At 40.9% G+C, this 20191-nt stretch overlaps 1 protein-coding gene across 6 annotated transcripts in view; it reads left to right on the top strand.

Moving 5' to 3' along the window:
- TAMM41 (TAM41 mitochondrial translocator assembly and maintenance homolog) overlaps nucleotides 1-20191 on the top strand; it is a 61068-nt gene that overhangs the window by 17141 nt on the left and 23736 nt on the right. For all 6 annotated transcript variants that reach the window (XM_003132370.5, XM_003132371.5, XM_084989508.1 and 3 more), the window contains one exon: nucleotides 15156-15301. In XM_003132370.5, the coding sequence (XP_003132418.1) occupies nucleotides 15156-15301 (146 nt within the window). The remainder of the gene's footprint in view (nucleotides 1-15155; nucleotides 15302-20191) is intronic.

Here is a 20191-nt window from a genome sequence, read left to right as displayed (position 1 = left end):
CAGGCGGCAGATAGCCTGGGAAGGCCCCTGAGGTGGTAGTATTGGCCTAGATGGCAGCAGTGCCGAGGAGCCAGCCCAGGGCTGTTGGGGGAAGAGGGAACAGGGAAAGCAGGCTCCTCCCTCAGAACCGGCCTTCAGACCTTGCCGTGTCTGACTCCAGCTTTCCTAACCTCCATCTCTGCCATTCCTCATTCTGCCTCCTTTTGTTTTCTTGCCATTTTATTTTTTTATTGCTTAACCCAGATTTGGATCTGAGAATTTGGCTAAGTGTCCAAAATTACTCATTTCAAAGATGTTGGCTCCTTTTTCCTGCAAAATGTGGGACACAATACTTGGCAAGGCCTCTCCATAGGGACCTGATTCCAACTTTCTGTAGTCCCACCTTATAAATGAGATGTTTCCCAAAACATCTTGTAGAAGCCCGTTGTTTAGACTGGGGACATATTTTCCCACTGAAACAATAATATATATGATGGTTGTTCCTAAGCCAGGACACAGTGTGTAATTAATGGTTGCCTAGCCCGTAATACGATGGAACTAGACTAAAACAGTGCTGATAGGGAAGAAGCTAGGACCTGCAGGCAGGTGTCTTGCATAGGTATGAGATTTGCCCCAGGTGATATGTTGAAAGGCAAGATCTTCTACCTGCCTTTCCTAGGCTTCTGAGAACCCATTATCCTTGAATTGATCAGAATCTCTCCCTTGGACAAACTACCCAAACCTCCCAAGCCCTCAGAATATTCTAAACTTCAAATTACCCACCAATATCATTTTTATTTACAGCTTTGACATTTATTTGCCACCTGTTTCCACTCGAGAGAGAGTGTTGTCCTAACCGGTGAAGTTCACTGTTTCTCCTGGGCAAAGGGGATGGGGTGGGGAGACATGGAAAACAGTGTCTCTGTGCTATTGGACAAGTTCCTGCCAGTTATAACTGGCAGAGGCAATATCTGTCAGTAATACCAGTTGTAATAATAACCCCTATATTTTACATAATATTTAAGGATCACTTTAACTGCCCTGAGGTCAGTATCTGTGGCATTATTGCTATAAATGATGGTGAGAAAGGAGTAGGTGGAAGATGAGAGCCTGTAAAATCAAGGAGGAGAAAGCTTTCTAATCCTTCAGTTATTCTTAGAAGTCAGCATTTAAAGTAAATAGAAAATGAACTTTAAAGGGCCACCTTGAACATTCTTATTATGAAAATGCAAACTATAAAAGTGACTGATTTTAGGTAATGATCCTGGTTTCACATTTTTCACATTTTTCAAATGAATCAGTGTCCTATACCTTATAAAGAATTAAAGGTATAATTTCTGCTCGAAGGAGCTTCACATTAGTAAACAACATGCAGTCATAGTGAGTCAGTGGTAAACTGAAAAACAGCCCATGTGAAAAAAGCAGGGGAGTGTAATGAGCGTGGCTCAATTAGGGAAGAAAGAACAGACTGATGTGACCGAGGTCCATGGCTTGTGGCAGGAAAAAGTCACATTTCTTCCTGTGTGCCAGGAATGACTCTCAATACTTCTGATCTAATAACCAGTGTACTCTTCACCACAGCCCTTTGATTTCGATGCTCTGTTATTACCCCCATTTTACAGATTAGAAAACTTGAGTCCTGAATCTGTCTCAGGTCAGTTCTCTGGCAGATTAATAGATGGTGGATCTGAAATCTTAGCCCACACACTTAATCCCCTAAATTCACTGCCTCTCTGGTATTTTAGAGAAGAGGTTAGAGCCAGGTTGGGCAGGATGTTGAATACAGAGTGAGCAGAGATGACAGTTTGACAACCTGTACACAGCTAAGAGCCACACACTTTTACAGCACTGCAGGATGGCCCGAGGTTTGTTGCTACAGAAAGATCATTTTGCCAGCACTATGCAGAAGAGAGAGAGGCTGAAAACCAGAAAGTTTTATTCTCTCAGCACATAAGTATGTAAGTGTCCTCTGCTAGGCACACTTCTAAGCTCCGGGTGTGGAGGAAGCAAACCAGGCAGGCCCAGCCTCTGCTCTCATGGGACTTGCTTTGTAGTTGAAAAGTCAGACAGAGTTCCCATCGTGGCGCGGTGGAGATGAATCCGACTAGGAACCATGAGGTTGCAGGTTTGATCCCTGGCCTCGCTCAGTGTGTTAAGGATCCGGTGTTGCCGTGAGCTGCAGTGTAGGTCACAGACTTGGCTCAGATCTGGGGCTGTCGCATAAGGAGGCAGCTGTAGCTCCGATTAGACCCATAGCCTGGGAACCTCCATGGGTGCAGCCCTAAAAAGCAAAAAAAAAAAAAAAAAAAAAAAAAAAGTCAGACGGCAAACACATGACAGCACAGAATGGGAAGGAGGCGAACATGTCTTAGTTTAGTGTGACCAGGGACAGCCCCGCTGGGAGGTAACATTTGAACTGAGCACCAGCCATTGAGGACCCCTGTGGAGAGCTCAGGTGAGACCTGTCCAGGCAGAGAGAAGCCTACGGGAGAATGGTGAGCACAAGTCTGTGTTGGGTCGCCCCATGTCTGCAGCCTGTGGACACAGCTGGTGGGCCCTCTGCATATTTGTTGAGTGGGTGGGCAGGGAGCCCAGCAAGTGTGGGTGGTGATGGGGGATTAAACTATAGGGCAGTGCCTCAGGGATTGAAGAGTTTCACATGGAAATCATCAATGTTAAACCCTTCACTACTTCTGATCAAGTAATCTATTTTCTAACTTGCCTTTCTTTTTTTTTTTTTATAATGTCTTTTTATGGCTGAACCTGGAGCATATGGAAGTTCGCAGGCTAGGGGGTTGAATCAGAACTGCAGCTGCGGCTTACATATGCCACAGCCACAGTAACGCCAGATCCAAGCCGTGTCTGTGATCCACACTACAGCTTACGGTAACACCGGATCCTTAACCCACTAAGCAAGGGCAGGGATCGAACCCGAATCCTCATGGATACCAGTTAGTTTCTTAACCCACTGAGCCACAGCAGGAACTCTTTCTTTTTTTTTTTTTAATCATAATGTAACTTCATATGGCCGCATTAGTGAAGCATTTAAAAACTGGAGCTCTGGAGTCAGCCTCCTGGGTTCACATCTTAGCTGCACCCTTCACTAACTCTGTCTGTGGGCAAGTTTCTTATCTCCTTTCTTTTTCTCAATTTCTTTGACTCAATTTCTTTTTCTCTCAAGAGGTTTCTATATGGATTAAATTAAATCATACATGTGAAATGCTTAGCCCAGTGCCTGGCACATAGTAAATGCTAAGTGACTGTTTGCCCTTATTATTCTGGATACATGTTTGTTTGTATTAGCACAGCCGCCTGCTATAGACAACAGAAAGGGAAAGACTACAGTCAGACCTGAGTTTGAACGCTAGCCTCGTAGAGGTGCTAGGACCTTTCTGAGGCCCAGTTTTCTTATTTGCAAAATGAAAATAATTATCTCATAAAAGGTCTTCACTGAGATAAAATTGATAAAAGCCTCTGATATCATACCTCATTGATGGTTGATATCCAGAAAATGACTGCTGGTATTATTTATGCCTATTATTATGTGCTGTTGCTGGAAGAGGCTTTTCTCAGACTGACACTGTTATTCACTCAATCATCTTCTGATTAATGGATACTTTGGTTGCCTCTGTTTATCATAGTTTTATTAAAGACACAGCTGTGAATCACTTTGGACAGATTTCTTTGGTAGGGAAGGGGACAGAGGGGGCCACTAACTTCCTTGGGCACATTCTCCAAAATGTAATAATGTCGTCAGTTAGAATAATAATCACAAAACTTGTTGCATGTTGACAAACAAATAATAGCCTGTCAAAATTAGCAGAGTACTTAAATCAGGTGGATTCACTTCCTTCAGGAATGAAAAACACCTTCAAGCACTCCTACTGAGAGGGAACATGGGTTTTTTTTCAACCCCGGATTGTTTCAACAAGGCTCAGCTCCTTCTAGGAATAAGACAAAGCAGGGAGGAAGTTGCCAATTGAGCGATTCTTGGAAAAAAATTAGAAATGGGTGCCAGAATTCTAGAATGCAAGTAAACATCCCCATTTCTAGATCCTGGTAAAAGCCAATAAAGAAACTTTTTTCTGGGTGAGAGCCACTAAGATTTGTTCACCGTCAGTCGCACCATCTGTAACCTTGCAGGCAGTTTCATTGCACAACTGCACCTTGGGGTGGGCTTTTCCGTTATTGGGAAGCATGTTTCTCTGTCCTTGGCAAGTTTGAGCTTTTCCGAGCCTTGGTTAGAACTTTTTTTAACTTAGTCACTTGCTAATTTCCAAGCATGCAACAACACTTCTGAAGGTTTGTTAACCACCGGTAGTGTCTAACGTTTATAGATTTCTTGCTGTGTGCATTGTTCTAAGTGCCTCACATGTATTAACTCATTTAATCCTGCAGACTTGTAAACTAGCTACTGTTTCTGCTTCCATTTTACATTTGAGGATATTGAAGCCCAGAGAGGTCAAGTGCCTTGTCCTGGGTCATGGGGCCTTTTAAGTGTTGAACTTGGCCTGGTTCTAGAACCTCATTACTAACACTGCACTGCTGTGGCTCATGTCGTTCCCTGTCCCCACCTGGGATGATCTGCCCCCAGGGCACTTTTGTGTTTCTCCCCATTCCCTGCCATCTTTCTATGTGTTTTCTTCTTAGCACTCGACCATACGAAATATGTTTATTTGTTGAGTTACGTGTCTTTGGTCTCTGTTCCACTGCTGGAGTGCAGAGGGCAGACGTTTTTGTCCTGTTTTGCTCACTCCCCACAGTGCTTACACGAATGCCTGGCAGACCCTGATGCTCAGTAAATACTTGCATGGATAGCAGAATGGTTGTGATAGTGGTTCCTTCCTAAACCAGGATTGTAAAGCTGACTTCTCCCCATCCTTCCCTACCCCTGTCTGTTTTGTGTTCTTTGAAGTGTGGAAGAGAAAGGTGACTCAACTTTACATTACCAAGTGCATCAGCCATTTATTCTTAACTCATTCTCCTTCATGTGTGTGAGTTAGTGGAATGATGGCATATTTTCTGCAGCCATGGAGATTTTTTTTGTTTGTTTTTTTGGGGTTTTTTGTTTTTGTTTTTTGCCATTTCTTGGGCCGCTCCCGTGGCATATGGAGGTTCCCAGGCTAGGGGTCTAATTGGAGCTGTAGCCACCGGCCTCTACATCAGAGCCACAGCATCGCAGGATCCGAGCCATGTCTGCAAGCTTCACCACAGCTCATGGCAATGCTGGATCCTTAACCCATTGAACAAGGCCGGGGATTAAACCCGCAACCTCGTGGTTCCTAGTTGGATTCGTTAACCACTGCGCCACAGCAGGAACTCCATGGAGATATTTTTAAGGATATATTTTGAATGGTATGTTAGACTGACTCCTAGTCATACTGCCTTAGTCATCTTTGTTCAAATAAGAATTCTTTTGTCCACATGTAAAAGAATGAAGTTGGATCCCTAACACCACACACAAAATTAACATGAAGTTAACTCAGAATGTATCATGGATGTAAGAGCTAAATGTAAGAACTAAAGTCAGTCTTCAAAGAGTGATTTTGGGTTGTGCAGTGGTCTCTTAGTTATACACCAAAAGCACAAACAACAAAAGAAGTAGAAAAATGAGACTGTAGAAAAATTAAACTTCTCTGCTACAAACGAAACTAACAAGAAAGTGAAAAGACAAGCAAAATGGGAGAAAATATTTACAAATCATATATCTAATAAGGGACTAGTATCCGGAACATACAAAGCCTTCTTAGAATGCAATAAAAAGACAACCCAATACAGAAATGGGCAAAGGATTTGATAGGCATTTTCTTTCAAAAAAAAAAGTAAACAGCAAAAAAGCACATGAGAAGATACTTAAAAAAGGAGTTCCCGTCGTGCCTCAGTGGAAACGAATCTGACTAGTATTCATGAGGACACAGATTCAATCCCTGGCCTCATTCAGCAGGTAAAGGATCTGGCGTTGCTGTGAGCTGCAGTGTAGTTTGCAGATGGGGCTCATATCTGGCGTGGTTGTGGCTGTGGCATAGACCAGCAGCTACAGCTCCATTTGAGGCCTAGCCTAGGAATTTCCATACCCTGTGAGTGAGGCCCTAAAAAAGACAAAAACTTTAAAATTTAAAAAAAAATGCTCAATGTTAGTCATTACCACAGAGACACCATTTCATACCCACTACAATGGCTGTAATCAAAACAACAAATGAGAGCAGGTGTTAACAAGAATGTGGAGAAATTGAAACCCTCATACATTGCTGGTAGGGATGTAAAGTGGTGCTGCTGCTTTGGAAAAACAGTTTAGCAGTTGCTCAAAATATTAAAGTTACTCTATGACTCAGCACTTCTACTCCTAGGTATCTACCCAAGAGAATGAGAGCATATATCCACACAAAAACCATGGCATTCTTCATAATAAGCGGGAACAGCCCCAAAGCCCATCAACTGAGAGATGGATAAATAAAATATGGCACATCTGTTCAGTGAAATATCATTCCTCCATAAAGAGGAATAAGTGCTGATGTGTACTACAACGTGCTGAACTTTGCAAACATTGTGCTTTGTCCTAAGAGACCATATGCTGTACAGTTCCACTTAAATAAAATCCCCAGAAGAGGCAGATCTAGAGAGACAGAAAGAGATTAGTCTTTGCCTGGGGCTGCGGGTGGGAGGGTGGGGGCACAGTGGCTGCTAACAGCACAGGGTTGCTTGTAGGGAGGAGGAAATATTCTAAAATTGGATGTTTGCATAACCCTGTAAATAGACTAAAACATGTGGAATTATGTGCTTTACATAGATGAATTATATGGTATATGATTTATATCTCAAAAATCTTTAAGATGAATATGATTTTGCCATGTCAGTGTCTGATTTGGGCTCCTGTCTTGAGCACTTCTTGGAGCAAGTCTCACACCATGACCTGCACCAAAGGGCTGTGCCTTCTCGTCAGTTGTCTCCTGTGCCCAAGGTAGGACCTGTGTCTATATCTCCAGAGTCCAGCCCAGTTCCTGGCACTTAGTAGCCACCCAGATGTTTATTAAACTGAAATGGCAGCAGTATGGCAGGTACCCTCCATCCTGCCCTCCCCATGTACAGATCCTAATGCAGGATCATCTCTCATACCTTAGTCATTTCAACCTACAAGCCACTTGACGAGGTTAGTGTGACTGTCATGGCCATTTTGCAGAGAAGGAAAGTGACTCAGTGAGGTTAGGTAACAACTCTAGCCTCACTGGGACATTGCCGGCCTGGAAAGCTGGGGCCTTTCCACTCAGACCCCTACTTTCGTGATCAGGTCCGCAGTCACTGGGGCTGTGCTGAAATCATGGAGCCAGCCTGTGAGTCACAAGCCTGTGACTTTGTCTCATGTACAATCGAGAAGCCCTTTGGTTAAGCTTTGGGTTAGACTGGCACTTCTCTGGCTTGAGCAGTTAAGAGTTAAACCCAGCAGTAGAGGCACATAATGAAAGTCAGCAGTCGGTTTTTCTCAATCCCTGTGTTTTGTTGCAAGCATATCTCTAGAGGTAAGAAAAATTGATTCCTAGGATCAGATGCTGGTTCACGCTGTGCCCACGATTTTATTCATTTTGTTCTGAAGCAGCAGGTCATAAGCCCATGTGCTTGCTCTTCCTGTGGCTGAGCTGGTTGCACAGGAGTTGGAGAGATTCAATTCTGCAGATGTTTATTGATGCGCCTCCATGTGCCAGGTGGCGCCCAGGGGACTCAGGAATGCATAAGCTTCCATCCCTGTTCTCAGTAAGTCCATGGTATTTCCAGGTCCTTGAATCATGGCACTTGTTCTTTTGGGAGCATTTGCATGTGTTTGCTTTTACCTGCTGGTGGAATACAGTCCCTCTCTCAGAAGGTTATGTCTTAAAATATAAGAGCTTTTTCTTGGTTGAACCTACAGAACAAGAAGAAATGGCACAGATTTTTAGGAGGCAACAGTGATGCAAACTGATCTTTCATTTCCAAGCCAGTGGTGTTAGATTCAGAGTTTGATGCCATTCCACCTTTCAGAGATTAACAGAAAGCTTTGGTAGGCTTGAATAAAAGTATAAGCATTTACACAATTGAAAGTGACCCAGTTGCCTCTCCATTCATGTTTGCTGAAACGTGTCTGTGCATCTGTGAATCTATTTTAAAATGCTAGAAGTAGGAGCTCCTCAGTGGTAATGAACCCAACTAGGATCCATGAGGATGAAAGTTCGATTCCTGACCTTGCTTAGTGGGTTAAGGATCTGGCATTGCCACAAGCTGTGGTGTAGGTCACAGATGTGTCTTGGATCCCACTTTGCTGTGGCTGTGGTGTAGGCCAGTGGCTACAGCTCCGATTCAAGCCCTAGCCTGGGAACTTCCATATACTGCAGGTGTGGCCCTTACGAGACAAAAACAAAAAAACAAAAAACAAAAAAAAAAAACCTGCTAGTAGTATGCCAGCCCTGCAGAAGTGAGGGACATGGAGAAGAAATGACATAAAGCTAGTGCCTGAAATGTCCCTACCCTGGTCCTGAGAAGTGGCTGGGCCTTGGGCAGGCTGTGCTTGTACCACCATCTATTCTCCTCACCTGTGAAACTGAGAATAATCAGCACCTTCTTTATGAGGCTTTTCCAGACTCAATGAGAGAGCGGATGTGAAGCACACGCCTTTAAAAAGCCCACAATAGGAGTTCCGGCCCTGGTATAACAGGGCAAGAATCCAACTGCAGCAGTTCGAGTCAATGTGGAGGTGCAGGTTCGATTCCTGGCCCGGTGCAGTAGGTTAAAGGATCCAGTGTTGCCGCAGCCACAGCTTGGTTCAATCCCTGGCCTGAGAACTTACATGCCACAGGTGCAGCCATAAATTTTTTTTTTTAAAGCCAACAATAAAATGTCTATCTTATTAGAGTAAACCTAATCGTTTTTTAAGTAATCCTTTTGTCTTATTTTTCCTGTTTTTTTCATGATGTTTCCTTTTTGTGCTTTTGCATCCTGGTTTCGTAACTGCCTATTATCACATGATCATTTTCCATCTTGCTGTGTGTGATCCTTATCATTTGTAACAGCGTCACACTGTGGTGGGATGTGGGAGCACCGTCACAGCTCAGTTGCCACCCTGCCGTGGGACATCAGGGTTGCTGCCAGGATTTCAGTGTTACAGGTTGTGCTTCAGTGAACAGGTATACTGTGCAGTGTAGCCTCTTCCTGGGAAATCATCTCTGCATCTTCATTCCCCATGGGGTGCGGGCAGTGTCTCCCCAAGAGGACGGCCATGTGGACCAAATGAGGTCGGAGCAGGGCCTGGCACTTAGCACATGCTCAGCAGACTTTAGGGCCAAACTTCTGGGTTTGTTGCTTTGGCTTCCTCTCCAGAGATGAGGTTTCGTCATCCTCAGCTCCAGACAGCTTTAGGAGACAGTTTTATGAAGTCAAAAGCCGTTATGTGAAAGAACCCACTTCTCTGTATGTTCTCTCGCCGTCATCGGGCTTAACTGCAGCTCTCTCTAAGTAATAGTGAAAACAGCATGGTGCACGTTGCACAACGTGTTGTGACAGGACTGCCTTCACTGCCCTAACCGGTCCCCACCTCCCTGCACAGCTCAGTTCCAGAGGCCATTTTTAAGTCTTTGTCCAAAGCTCACAGTCTCCACATGCCTTCTGCCAAACTATAGCCGAGGTTGGTCCTTGGAGCTTGAAACCCCTGTGTATCTTATTCTTACTGAAGTACTTACCATTGGGTATCTTTATTTTTCCAAAACAAGCCAGCAGTTTGCACTCAGAGAGGCTGTGACAGGTCATAATTTCCACGATTCTCTTCCCTGCTCCCAAGAAAAGAACCTGGGGTTGGGGGGCGGGGTAACCATGTGTCCTGGTTTGCCCATTGTCCTCATGTGATTACCTGTAGCGGCCCCTTCACCCTCAGCAGTGACCTGCTTGGGATGATAAATAAATTGTCACCTTGCCCCAGGGGATTCCTCAGCAGCTGAGGTTTCTCCTGCTCTTTCTCTGATGACTTCGTCCAGCAGAGGCTTCTGGCATGCTGCTTTCTCCAGGCTTCCCGGGAGGTCCTCACTTTGCCCAGGCTCTTGATTTAACATTTGCCCTTAGGCCCTTAGGCCTTCAATCAAGGTTTCCCATTTCGTCACTCTTTTTTTTCTTTTTTTTTAATGGCCACACCTGCAGCATGTGGCAGTTCCAGGGCCAGGGATCTAATCTGTGCCTTTATAGCTACCTGAGCTGCTGTAGTTGGATATTTTTTTAACCCACTGTGCCACAGTGGAAACTCCCCATTTTGTATCTCTTTTGCCCCCTATCTTGCTGATGATTGCCAATGGCATAGGCAGGGTGGGCACTTTGTTTCAGAAGTTTTATCTTTATCTTTTGAGTTACTACTTTTGCAGCTCAGTTCATCTCATAGGCAAATGTAAAGTTCCTCCTTTCTCACCACTTGTATTTTTTTAACTGTAAACTGGGCCTAATCCTTTTGGTAAAAAGAAATTATTAACTACATTTTATACTTTTTTCCAGATACTTTGGCATCATATTGAGGCAGCCTTTTGATGTTCCTTTTTTTAAAAAATGGAAGCATAATTGACTTAACAATGTTATATTAGTTTCAGGTGTACAACATAGTGATGTGATTTTTTATACATTACAAAATGATCACCACGATAAGTCTAGTTAACATCTGTCACCATACAAAGTTACTACGATATTAATGACTATATTCCCTGTGCTGTACATTTTATCTGACTTATTTCATAACTGTAAGTTTATACCTCTTAATATCCCTCATTTATTTTATTCATATCTCTACCCATTCTCCTCTCTGCCAACCACCTATTTGTTCTCTGTGGGTCTCTTTCAATTTTGTTATGTTTGTTTTGTTTTTTAGTTTCCACATATAAGTGAAATCATACTTGTCTTTTTCTGTCTGGTTCACATAGTAATACCCTCTAGGTCCATCCATGTTGTCATAAATGGCAGTATTTCATTTTTTATGGCTAATATTCCGTTGTGTATATGTATCACACCTTCTTTAGCCATTCATCTATCGATGGGCACTTAAGTTGCTTCCATATCTTGGCTATTGTAAATAATGCTGCTGTGAACATAAGATTGCGCATGTCTTTTCAAATTAGTGTTTTTGTTTTCTTTGGAAAAATACTCAGAAGTGGGATCCCTGGATCATGTGGTAGTTCTGTTTTTAATTTTGGGAGGAAACTCTACTGTTTTCCATAGTGACTGTACCAATTTATATTCCTACCAACAGTGCAAAAGGGTTCCCTTTTTTCCACACCCTCACCAACACTTGTTACTTGTGGTCTTTTTGGTGCTAGCCATTCTGATAGGTGTGAGGTGATACCTTGTTGCCTTTAATTTGTACTTCCTTAATGATTAGTGATGTTAAGCATCTTTTCATGCTCTTGTTGGCCATCCTTATGTCTTTGGAAAAATGCCTACACAGATGCTCTGCCCATTTTTAAAATCTGGTTCTTTGGATTTTTTTGATATTGAGTTGTGTGAGTTCTTTGTATTTTGAATATTAACCTCATCAGATATATCATTTGCAAATATCATCTCCCATTCAGTAAGGCTGCCATTTTGTTTTGTTGATTTCCTTGCCATGCAAAGGTTTTTAGTTTTATGTGGTCCACTTGTTTATTTTTGATTTTATGTTATGTCCCTTGCCTAAGGAGACAGATTCCCGCCAAAATATCACTAAGACTGATATCAAAGGAGCATACTACCAAGTTCTTGCTGTGGCACAGTGGATTAAGACTCCGACTGCATCTGTTAGGGTCACTACAGAGGCATGAGTTCAATCCCCAGCCCGGCATGGTGGGTTAAAGGATCTGGCGATGATGCAGTTATAGCGTAGATCACAGCTGTGGTTCAGATTCAGTCCCTGGCCCATTCATCCATATGCCATGGGTGTGGCCATAAAAAAAAGGAGAAGCATATTGCCTGTGTTTTCTGTCAGGAGTTTTATGGTTTCTGCTCTTATATTTAAGTCTTTAATCTATTTTGAGTTTATTTTTTTATGTGGTATGGGAAAGTAGTCCAGTTTCATTCTTTTGTATGTAGCTATCCAGTTTTCCTAATACCATTCATTGAAGAGGCTGTCTTTTCCCTATGGTATGTTCATGCCTTCTTTGTTATAGACTCATTGACCATATAAGCATGGATTTATTTCTGGCCTCTCTATTCTGGTCCATTGATCTATATGTCTGTTTTTGTGCCAATACCATACTATTTTAATTACTGTAATTTTGTCATATAGTTTGAAATCAGGGAGTATGATACATCCAGCTTTGTTCCTTTTTCTCAGGATTGTTTTGGCTACTTGGGGTCTCTTATGTTTTTATATAGATTTTAGAATTATACATTCTAGTTCTGTGAAAAATACCATTGTTTTTTTGTTTGGGGGTTTGTTTTTTGGTTTTTTTTGTTTGTTTTTGTCGTTTTAGGGCTGTACCCGAGGCACAGGGAGGTTTTCAGGCTAGGGGTCCAATCAGAGCTGTAGCCACTGGCCTACACCAGAGCCACAGCAACATAGGATCCGAGCCATGTCTGCAACCTACACCACAGCTCACAGCAACGCTGAATCCTTGACCCACTGAAGGAGGCCAGGGATCAAACCTGCAACCTCATGGATGCTAGTTGGGTTTTTTAACCGCTGAACCACAACAGGAACTCCACTATTGGTGTTTTGATAGGGATTGCATTGAAACTATAGGTTGCCTTAGGTAGTATGTTCATTTTAATAATATTAATTCTTCCAGTCTATAAGCATGGTTTATTTTTCTACTTGTGTCGTCTTCATTTTCTTTCATCAGTGTCTTACAATTTTCTGAGTACAAGTCCTTTACCTCCTTGGTTAGATTTATTCCTAAATATTTCATTCTTTTTGATTAAATGTAAATGAGGTTTTCTTCTTTCTGATATTTCATTATTATTGTATAGAAATGCAACTGATCTCTATATATTAATTTTTATCTTGTAACTTTTTTACTTCTTGCATTCCAGTTTGGATTCCTTTTATCACTTTTTCTGATCTGATTGTTGTGGCTAAGACTTCTAATACTGTGTTGAATAAAAGTGGCAAGTGTGGGTATCTTTGTTCCTGATCTTAGAGGAAATGAATTCAGCTTTTCACTGCTGAGGATGAAGTTAGCTGTATGTTTGTCATACAGAGTCTTTATTATGTTGATGTATGTTCCCTGTATACCTACTTTGTTGAGATTTTTTTTTATCATAAAGTCATGTTGAATTTTATGAAGTTTTTTCTGCAGCTATTGAGATGATCATATGATTTTTATTCAATTTGTTGATCTGGTATATCTCTTTGATTGATTTGAAGATATTGAACCATGCTTGCATCCCTAGAATAAATCCCACTTGATCATAGTGTGTGATCCTTTCACTATAATATTAAATTTGGTTTGCTGATATTTTGTTGAGAGTTTTTGCATCTGTGTTCATCAGTAATACTGGCCTGTATTTTTCTTTTTTTTTTCTTTTCACTGTCTTTGTCTGGTTTTGGTTTCAGGGTGATGCTGGTTGCTTGTTTGGTGTCAGGGTGAAGCTGGATGTTTCCTGACCTTGGAGGAACGGCCTTATATAGGAGATGCCCTAGGGGACCCAGCAGCACTCCCCCTTCTGGTCACTAGGGCTGTCTGCTCTAGGGGTGCCTCCTATATGGCCCTCATGGGCTCTTCTGTTGTGGTGGGGCATGCTCATAGGCAGGGCTGGCCCCTACTCCTGTTAGCTTCCAGACCCTGCCTTATGCAATGGCTGCTGACTTGTTGGTGTTGGGGCTGGTCTAAGGGTAGATGGCTGCAGGACCTGAGGCTGGTTCTGGCCTGCTAATACGCTAGAGGGAGAACTCCAAGATAATGTGTGCCGCCTACCAATGTCCTTAGGGTAGAATGAGCTCCTCAGAATGACTGCCATCATCTTCTATGTCCCCAGGAAGAGTCCCACATGCTCTTGCTTCTCTAGAAGATCAGCATGTTCACCACTTGCAATTTTTAAAATTATATCTGCTTTCAAGTTTATCCTAAATGTAAACCTCTTTTTACTAGAACTTTTAACATTCACTACTCTTGCCCTTATCAAATATAATAATGTTATTTATATTCATAAAGCACCTCAAAAGCCCTCATGCAAACACAGGAAGCAGAGCCTAGCTGAGCAAACAGCACCAAGGACATGGCTAAGGTGATAGACACAACCCCCTTGTCTGTGATTGGTTACAGGCAGTGTTTTATTCATAGGATGAAAGTTTATAAATACAGAATCTTCTGCTTTCAGAGTTCCTATTGTGACTCAGCAAAAACGAATCTGACTCGCATCCCTCAGGATGCAGGTTTGATCCCCGGCCTTGCTCAGTGGGTTAAGGATCCGGCATTGCCATAAGCTGTGGTGTAGGTCACAGACACAGCTTAGATCTCATGTTTCTGTGGCTGTGGTATAGGCCGGCAGCTGTAGCTCCAATTTGACCCCTAGTCTGGGAACCTCCATATGCCGTGGGTATGGCCCTAAAAAGACAAAAACAAACAAACAAACAAAACCCCTGAATCTTCTGCTTTGGAAAAAAAACACATATTAGCTTCTCAGTGATGACAACCTTTTGTATTTAGGTAACTAAATTTTATGTGACTAAAGGGCTTTGTGATTTGAGAACCTTTTTTCTCCTAAATAAGTACCTTGTATTCATGGGGCATTTTGTTGAGGTTTTTTTTTTTTTCTTTTTTTTTTTCTTTTATTTATTTATTTATTTATTTGTCTTTTGTCTTTTGTTGTTGTTGTTGCTATTTCTTGGGCCACTCCCGCGGCATATGGAGGTTCCCAGGCTAGGGGTTGAATCGGAGCTGTAGCCACTGGCCTACGCCAGAGCCACAGCAACGCGGGATCCGAGCCGCGTCTGCAACCTACACCACAGCTCATGGCAATGCCGGATCGTTAACCCACTGAGCAAGGGCAGGGACCGAACCCACAACCTCATGGTTCCTAGTCGGATTCGTTAACCACTGCGCCACGACGGGAACTCCCTGTTGAGGTTTTAAGGAGGAAAAGCAAGTGTTTTCAGTGAGAGATCCTACCAGTTTGAACTAGTTCAATATTGGTGTGGAGACTGTAGTTCATGGGTCGAATGTGGATTCGCTGTGGAAAATTCTTTTTTGTTTGTTTGTTTTAACCAGGTGACTTTCGCATGGTGGTTGGAGAGGATAGGATGAAAGTGTTGAATATTGTGAAGCCCAACATAGCCCACTTTCGTGAACTCTATGGCAGCATTCTACAGGAGAACCCCCAAGTGGTGTATAAAATCCAGCAAGGCAGCCTGGAGGTAACTGTGTGGGAAATTGTGTGGATCCTTTCTAAGTCATGAGCTGTTTTAAGGGGAAAAGTAGGGGGTAAGCAGTGTGACTAGTGTGATAACATATTTTTTAAAAGTACATTTTATATGTAAACATGTTTTTCTCTATATTGGGAATAAGGCTAAAAGGTAACAGAAATGACTAGTGCTAAGAGGCTTCTTTGGAGAAGGGGACCAGGGGTGGGGACTGATCTTCACCCTGTGTATCTTTTCTGCCATTTGAATTCTTACTTTGTGTATTAATTATCAATCAAAAACAAGTGAAAAGAAACTCTCAGATTACCTTCTTTCCATCCCAGGGTACATCTGCCCTCCCAAAGGGACATGACAATTTGGCATGTGTCCTTCCAGACCTTATTACGTGCACCTTTGTATATATTTGTACATAGACACACGGGTGAAGAAGTGTGGTCTTTTTTGTTTGTTTTTACTTTACATAAATGTACTCATGTGTTTTTCTGAAGCTTATTTTTTCCCTACTTGTTATATGTGTCATGTCTTGGAACTTTTCTTTTGATATAGCAAACACAACTTTCTTTCAAGGCATTTTTCAAAATAGTATTTGTGTTTCAAAAATAAAAGTCAAAGAACCTTTCCTTTGAGAAAGTAATTTGAATTGAAGATTTTATAAACTATAGAAACCACAAGTTTTTTTAATCTTTAAGGTAAAGTATACTTTTTACTATTTTAATGGTCTTCCTCTTCCAGGTAATAGGGGCAGTTAATATTGGGTTGAATAACAAATTAATGGAATTTCTAGGACTGAAAAGGAACTTTTAAGAAACAGGAATTATTTTAAACATAAGATTGGAGAATAACATCAATGCCCAGAATACCCATTACTCAGGTTTACAGATTTTGCCGTATTTGCTTTAGATTGAGGTCTTTGTTTTTCATTTTTACTTTTCTCAAAGTAATACATGCACATTGTTTAAAAACCAAATGGTACTCTAAGATTTATAACAAAAAGTATCATTTCCCAACTATACACCCTCCTGCCTGTCAGTGCTACCTCCCAGAGCAGAATCTCGTTTGCTGATTCCTCTCATGTTTTACCGCCATAATTCTAAGTAATATGATTTGATTGTTATCGCTTGATTTTTTTCTACTTTGTGCTTTATTTTTATGGAATACAAGGATATTTTTACTCTGAGGCACCCCCATGAACATTCTCCCTCCTTCTTTCTCTCTTCCCCTCCCACCTCATGCTTCACACATAGTTATTTCATAATTTTTGGTTAGGTTCATATTCAGTATTTACTTCATTATGACAGTTGACTTTCTTCATTGCTAAGATATACATACCACTGTGAAATTTCCTTTCCTGTACAACTGTATCTTTCTTAGCATTAATTGTTGCCTCATCTTTTTCACTTATATTTTCACTTGTATGTAACTCATTCATCCTCAGACTGTCTTACAGATGTGTGAAACTTCTCCCACTCTAGACAGACACATCAGATGTTTTCTTTATCTCTTGCTTTGCTTGGGGACATACTTCCTGGAGTTCCTTTTGGTGCTGGTTGATTTCTAGGCTTGCTGCGTAGTTCTTCTCCTGGAACTCTCTTTCATTATCACCTGAGAATTTCTTCCTTTCTCCTTTGCTAGTTTTTTGGGTTTTTTCTGGATCTTTTCCTCTTTCATGGCTTACACTTTAGATTTGATGAAATATAGCTTTTAGTACTTCCTAACATAGGTTGTGAGGGAGGTAAATTTTTTGAGACCAGGTACATCTGAAAATTGTATCCTTGCATCATTGATGGTTTGGGCTAGATATCAAATTCTAGGTTAAAAATAATTTTCCCACAGAGTTCTTAGGTTATGGCTTCATTTCTTCTAGTTGCCAGTATTGCATTAAAAAATTCAGCAGGAGTTCCTGCTGTGTTGCAGTGGGTTAAAAACCTGACTACAGTGGCTTGGGTCCCTGTGGAGGATTTGATCCCCAGTCCAGTGCAGTGGGTTAAAGGATCCAGCATTGCTGCAAGCTGGAAGGAAGGGAGGGAGGGACAGAAGGAGGGAGAAAGGAAAGAACAGAAGAAGCAAGGAGAGAATCCAACAAATTTCAAATTCTGTCCGTTGGATGTGACCTTTTTATTTTTACCTCTCTTACAGTATTTAGGATCTTCTCCTTTTTTCCATCATCCTTAAATTTCATGATAATTTTATATTTTTCATTCTGGCACTTCATGAGTTTACTCTGGAAATTACAAGCTTCAATTTTGGGGGAATTTTTTTTTAACATTTTCTTTATATCTATTTTCTTAGTGTTTTCTTTCTGGAATTCCTGTTAGTTGATTGTTAGACCTTCTTGTTTAGTTTTTTTTTTTACCTCTTGCCTGTTTCTTTCATATTTTTTTTGTTTTCAGTCCATTCAGATATATATATATATATATATTTGTGTGTGTGTGTGTATGTAAAACTTATTTTCTATTAAAGTATAGTTGGTTTACAGTGTTGCATTTGTTTATGGGGTACAGCAAAGTGATTCAGTTATATATAATCTTTTTTATATTTTTAAAATTTTCTAATTTTATTGAAATATAGGTGATTTACAATGTTGTAATAACTTCTCCTCTACAACAAAGTGATTCAGTTATACACATACACAGATCCATTCTTTTTCAAATTCTTTTCCCATGTAAGTTATCACACAGTATTGAGTGGAGTTCCCTGTGCATGGAGCAGGTCCCCATTGACCATCCATTCCATATACAATATTGTGCATGTGCTAATCTCCAAACCCCAATCCACTCCTCCCCCAGCCTTTCCCCTTTGGTAACCATGCATTTGTTTTTGAAGTCTGTAAGTCTGTTTCTGTTTTATAAATAAGTTCATTCGTATCCTTTTTTTTTAGATTCCACATATAAGTGATATAATATGATATTTGTCTTATCTCTCTTTTTTTTTTTTTTTTTTTTGTCTTTTTGCCATTTCTTGAGCCGCTCCCGCGACACATGGAGGTTCCCAGGCTAGGGGTCTAATCGGAGCTGTAGCCACAGGCCTACGCCAGAGCCACAACAATGCGGGATCCGAGCCGCGTCTGCAACCTACACCACAGCTCATGGCAATGCCAGATCATTAACCCACTAAGCAAGGGCAGGGACCGAACCCGCAACCTCACGGTTCCTAGTCGGATTCGTTAACCACTGTGCCACGATGGGAACTCCTGTCTTATCTCTTTTTGACTTACTTCACTTAATATGATAATTTCTAGATCTATCCATGTTGTTGCAAATGGCATTATTTCTTTTTTTTTTTATGGCTGACTAATAGTCCGTTGTATATATTTACCACATCTTAATTGTCCATTCCTTTGTTGATGGGCATTTATGTTGCTTCTATGTCTTGGCTATTGTAAATAGTGCTGCATTGAACATTGGGGTACATGTATCAATTTGAATTGTGGTTTTCTCCAGATATATGCCCAAGAGTGGAATTGCTGAATATATGGTAGCTCTATATTTAGTTCTTTGAGGAAACTTCCATGCTGTTCTCCATAGTAGTTATACCAGTTAATGTTCCCGCCAGCAGTGTAGGAGGGTTCCCTTTTCTCTACACCCTCTCCAGCATTTATTGTTTGTAGACTCTTAAAGATGGCCATTCTGACTGTTGTGAGGTGATACTTCATTGTATTTTGATGTGCATTTCCCTAATAATTAGCAGTGTTGAACATCTTTTCATGTGCATTTTGGTTATCTGTATGTCGTCTTTGGAGAAATGTCTATTTAGATCTTCTACCCATTTTTAATTTTTTTTTTATACTGAGCTTCATGAATTGTATATTTTGGAGATTAATCCCTTGTTGGTCACATTACTTACAGATATTTTCTCCCATTCTCTGTGTTGTCTTTTCACTTTGTTTTGGTTTCATTTGCTATTCAAAAGCTTTTAAGTTTAATTAGGTCCCATTTGTTTATTTTTGATTTTACTTCCATTATTCTAGGAGGCAGATCCAAAAAGATATTGCTGAGATTTATGTCAGAGAGTGTTCTGCCTAATGAGTTTTACAGTATCCAGTCTTACATTTAGATCTTTAATCCATTTTGAGTTTATTTTTGTATATGGTGTTATAGAATATTCTAACTTCATTCTTTTACATATAGCCATCCAGTTTTCTCAGTGCTACTTATTGAAGGGTCTGTCTTTTCTCCGTTGTATATTCTTGCCTGCTTTGTTGTAGGTTAGTTGATCATAGGTGCATGGGTTTGTTTCTGGGCTTTCTATTCTGTTCCATTAATCTATATTTCTGGTTTTGTGCCAGTACCATTCTGTTTTGATGACTCTAGCTTTGTAGTATAGTCTGAAGACAAGGAACCTGATTCCTCCAGCTCTGTTTTTCTTTCTCAGAGTTGTTTCTAGGTCTTTTGTGTTTCCATACAAATTTAACAAATTTTTATTCTAATTCTATGAAAAATGCGTTTGGTAGTTTGATAGGGATTGCATTGAATCTGTAGACTACCTTGGGTAGTATAGTCATTTTGACAATACTGATTCTTCCAATCCAGAAACATGGGGTTTATCTTTCCATCTGTTTTTGTCATCTTCAGTTTCTTTCATTAGCATCTTAGAGTTTTCAGGGTGCAGTTCTTTTGCCTCCTTAGGTAGGTTTATTCCTGGGTATTTTATTCTTTTTGATGTGATGGTAAATGGGATGGTTTTCTTAATTTCTCTTTCTGATCTTTCATTGTTAGTGTATGAAAAAGCAAGAAATTTCTATTAATTTTGTGTCATGCAATTTTAGCAAAGTCATTGATGAGCTCTAGCAGTTTTCTGATAGCATCTTTAGGTTTTTCTTTATATAGTATCATGCCATCTGCCAACAGCAGAATTTTACTTCTTCTTTTCCAATTTGGAATCCTT

Source organism: Sus scrofa, chromosome 13, assembly GCF_054392235.1.
Source record: "Sus scrofa isolate SSC_HxYL_T2T_F1_AM1 chromosome 13, Sscrofa_HxYL_maternal_Yorkshire_Landrace_v2.0, whole genome shotgun sequence".
Classification (NCBI taxonomy): Eukaryota; Metazoa; Chordata; class Mammalia; order Artiodactyla; family Suidae; genus Sus; species Sus scrofa.
This window is presented reverse-complemented; position numbering and strand designations above follow the sequence as displayed.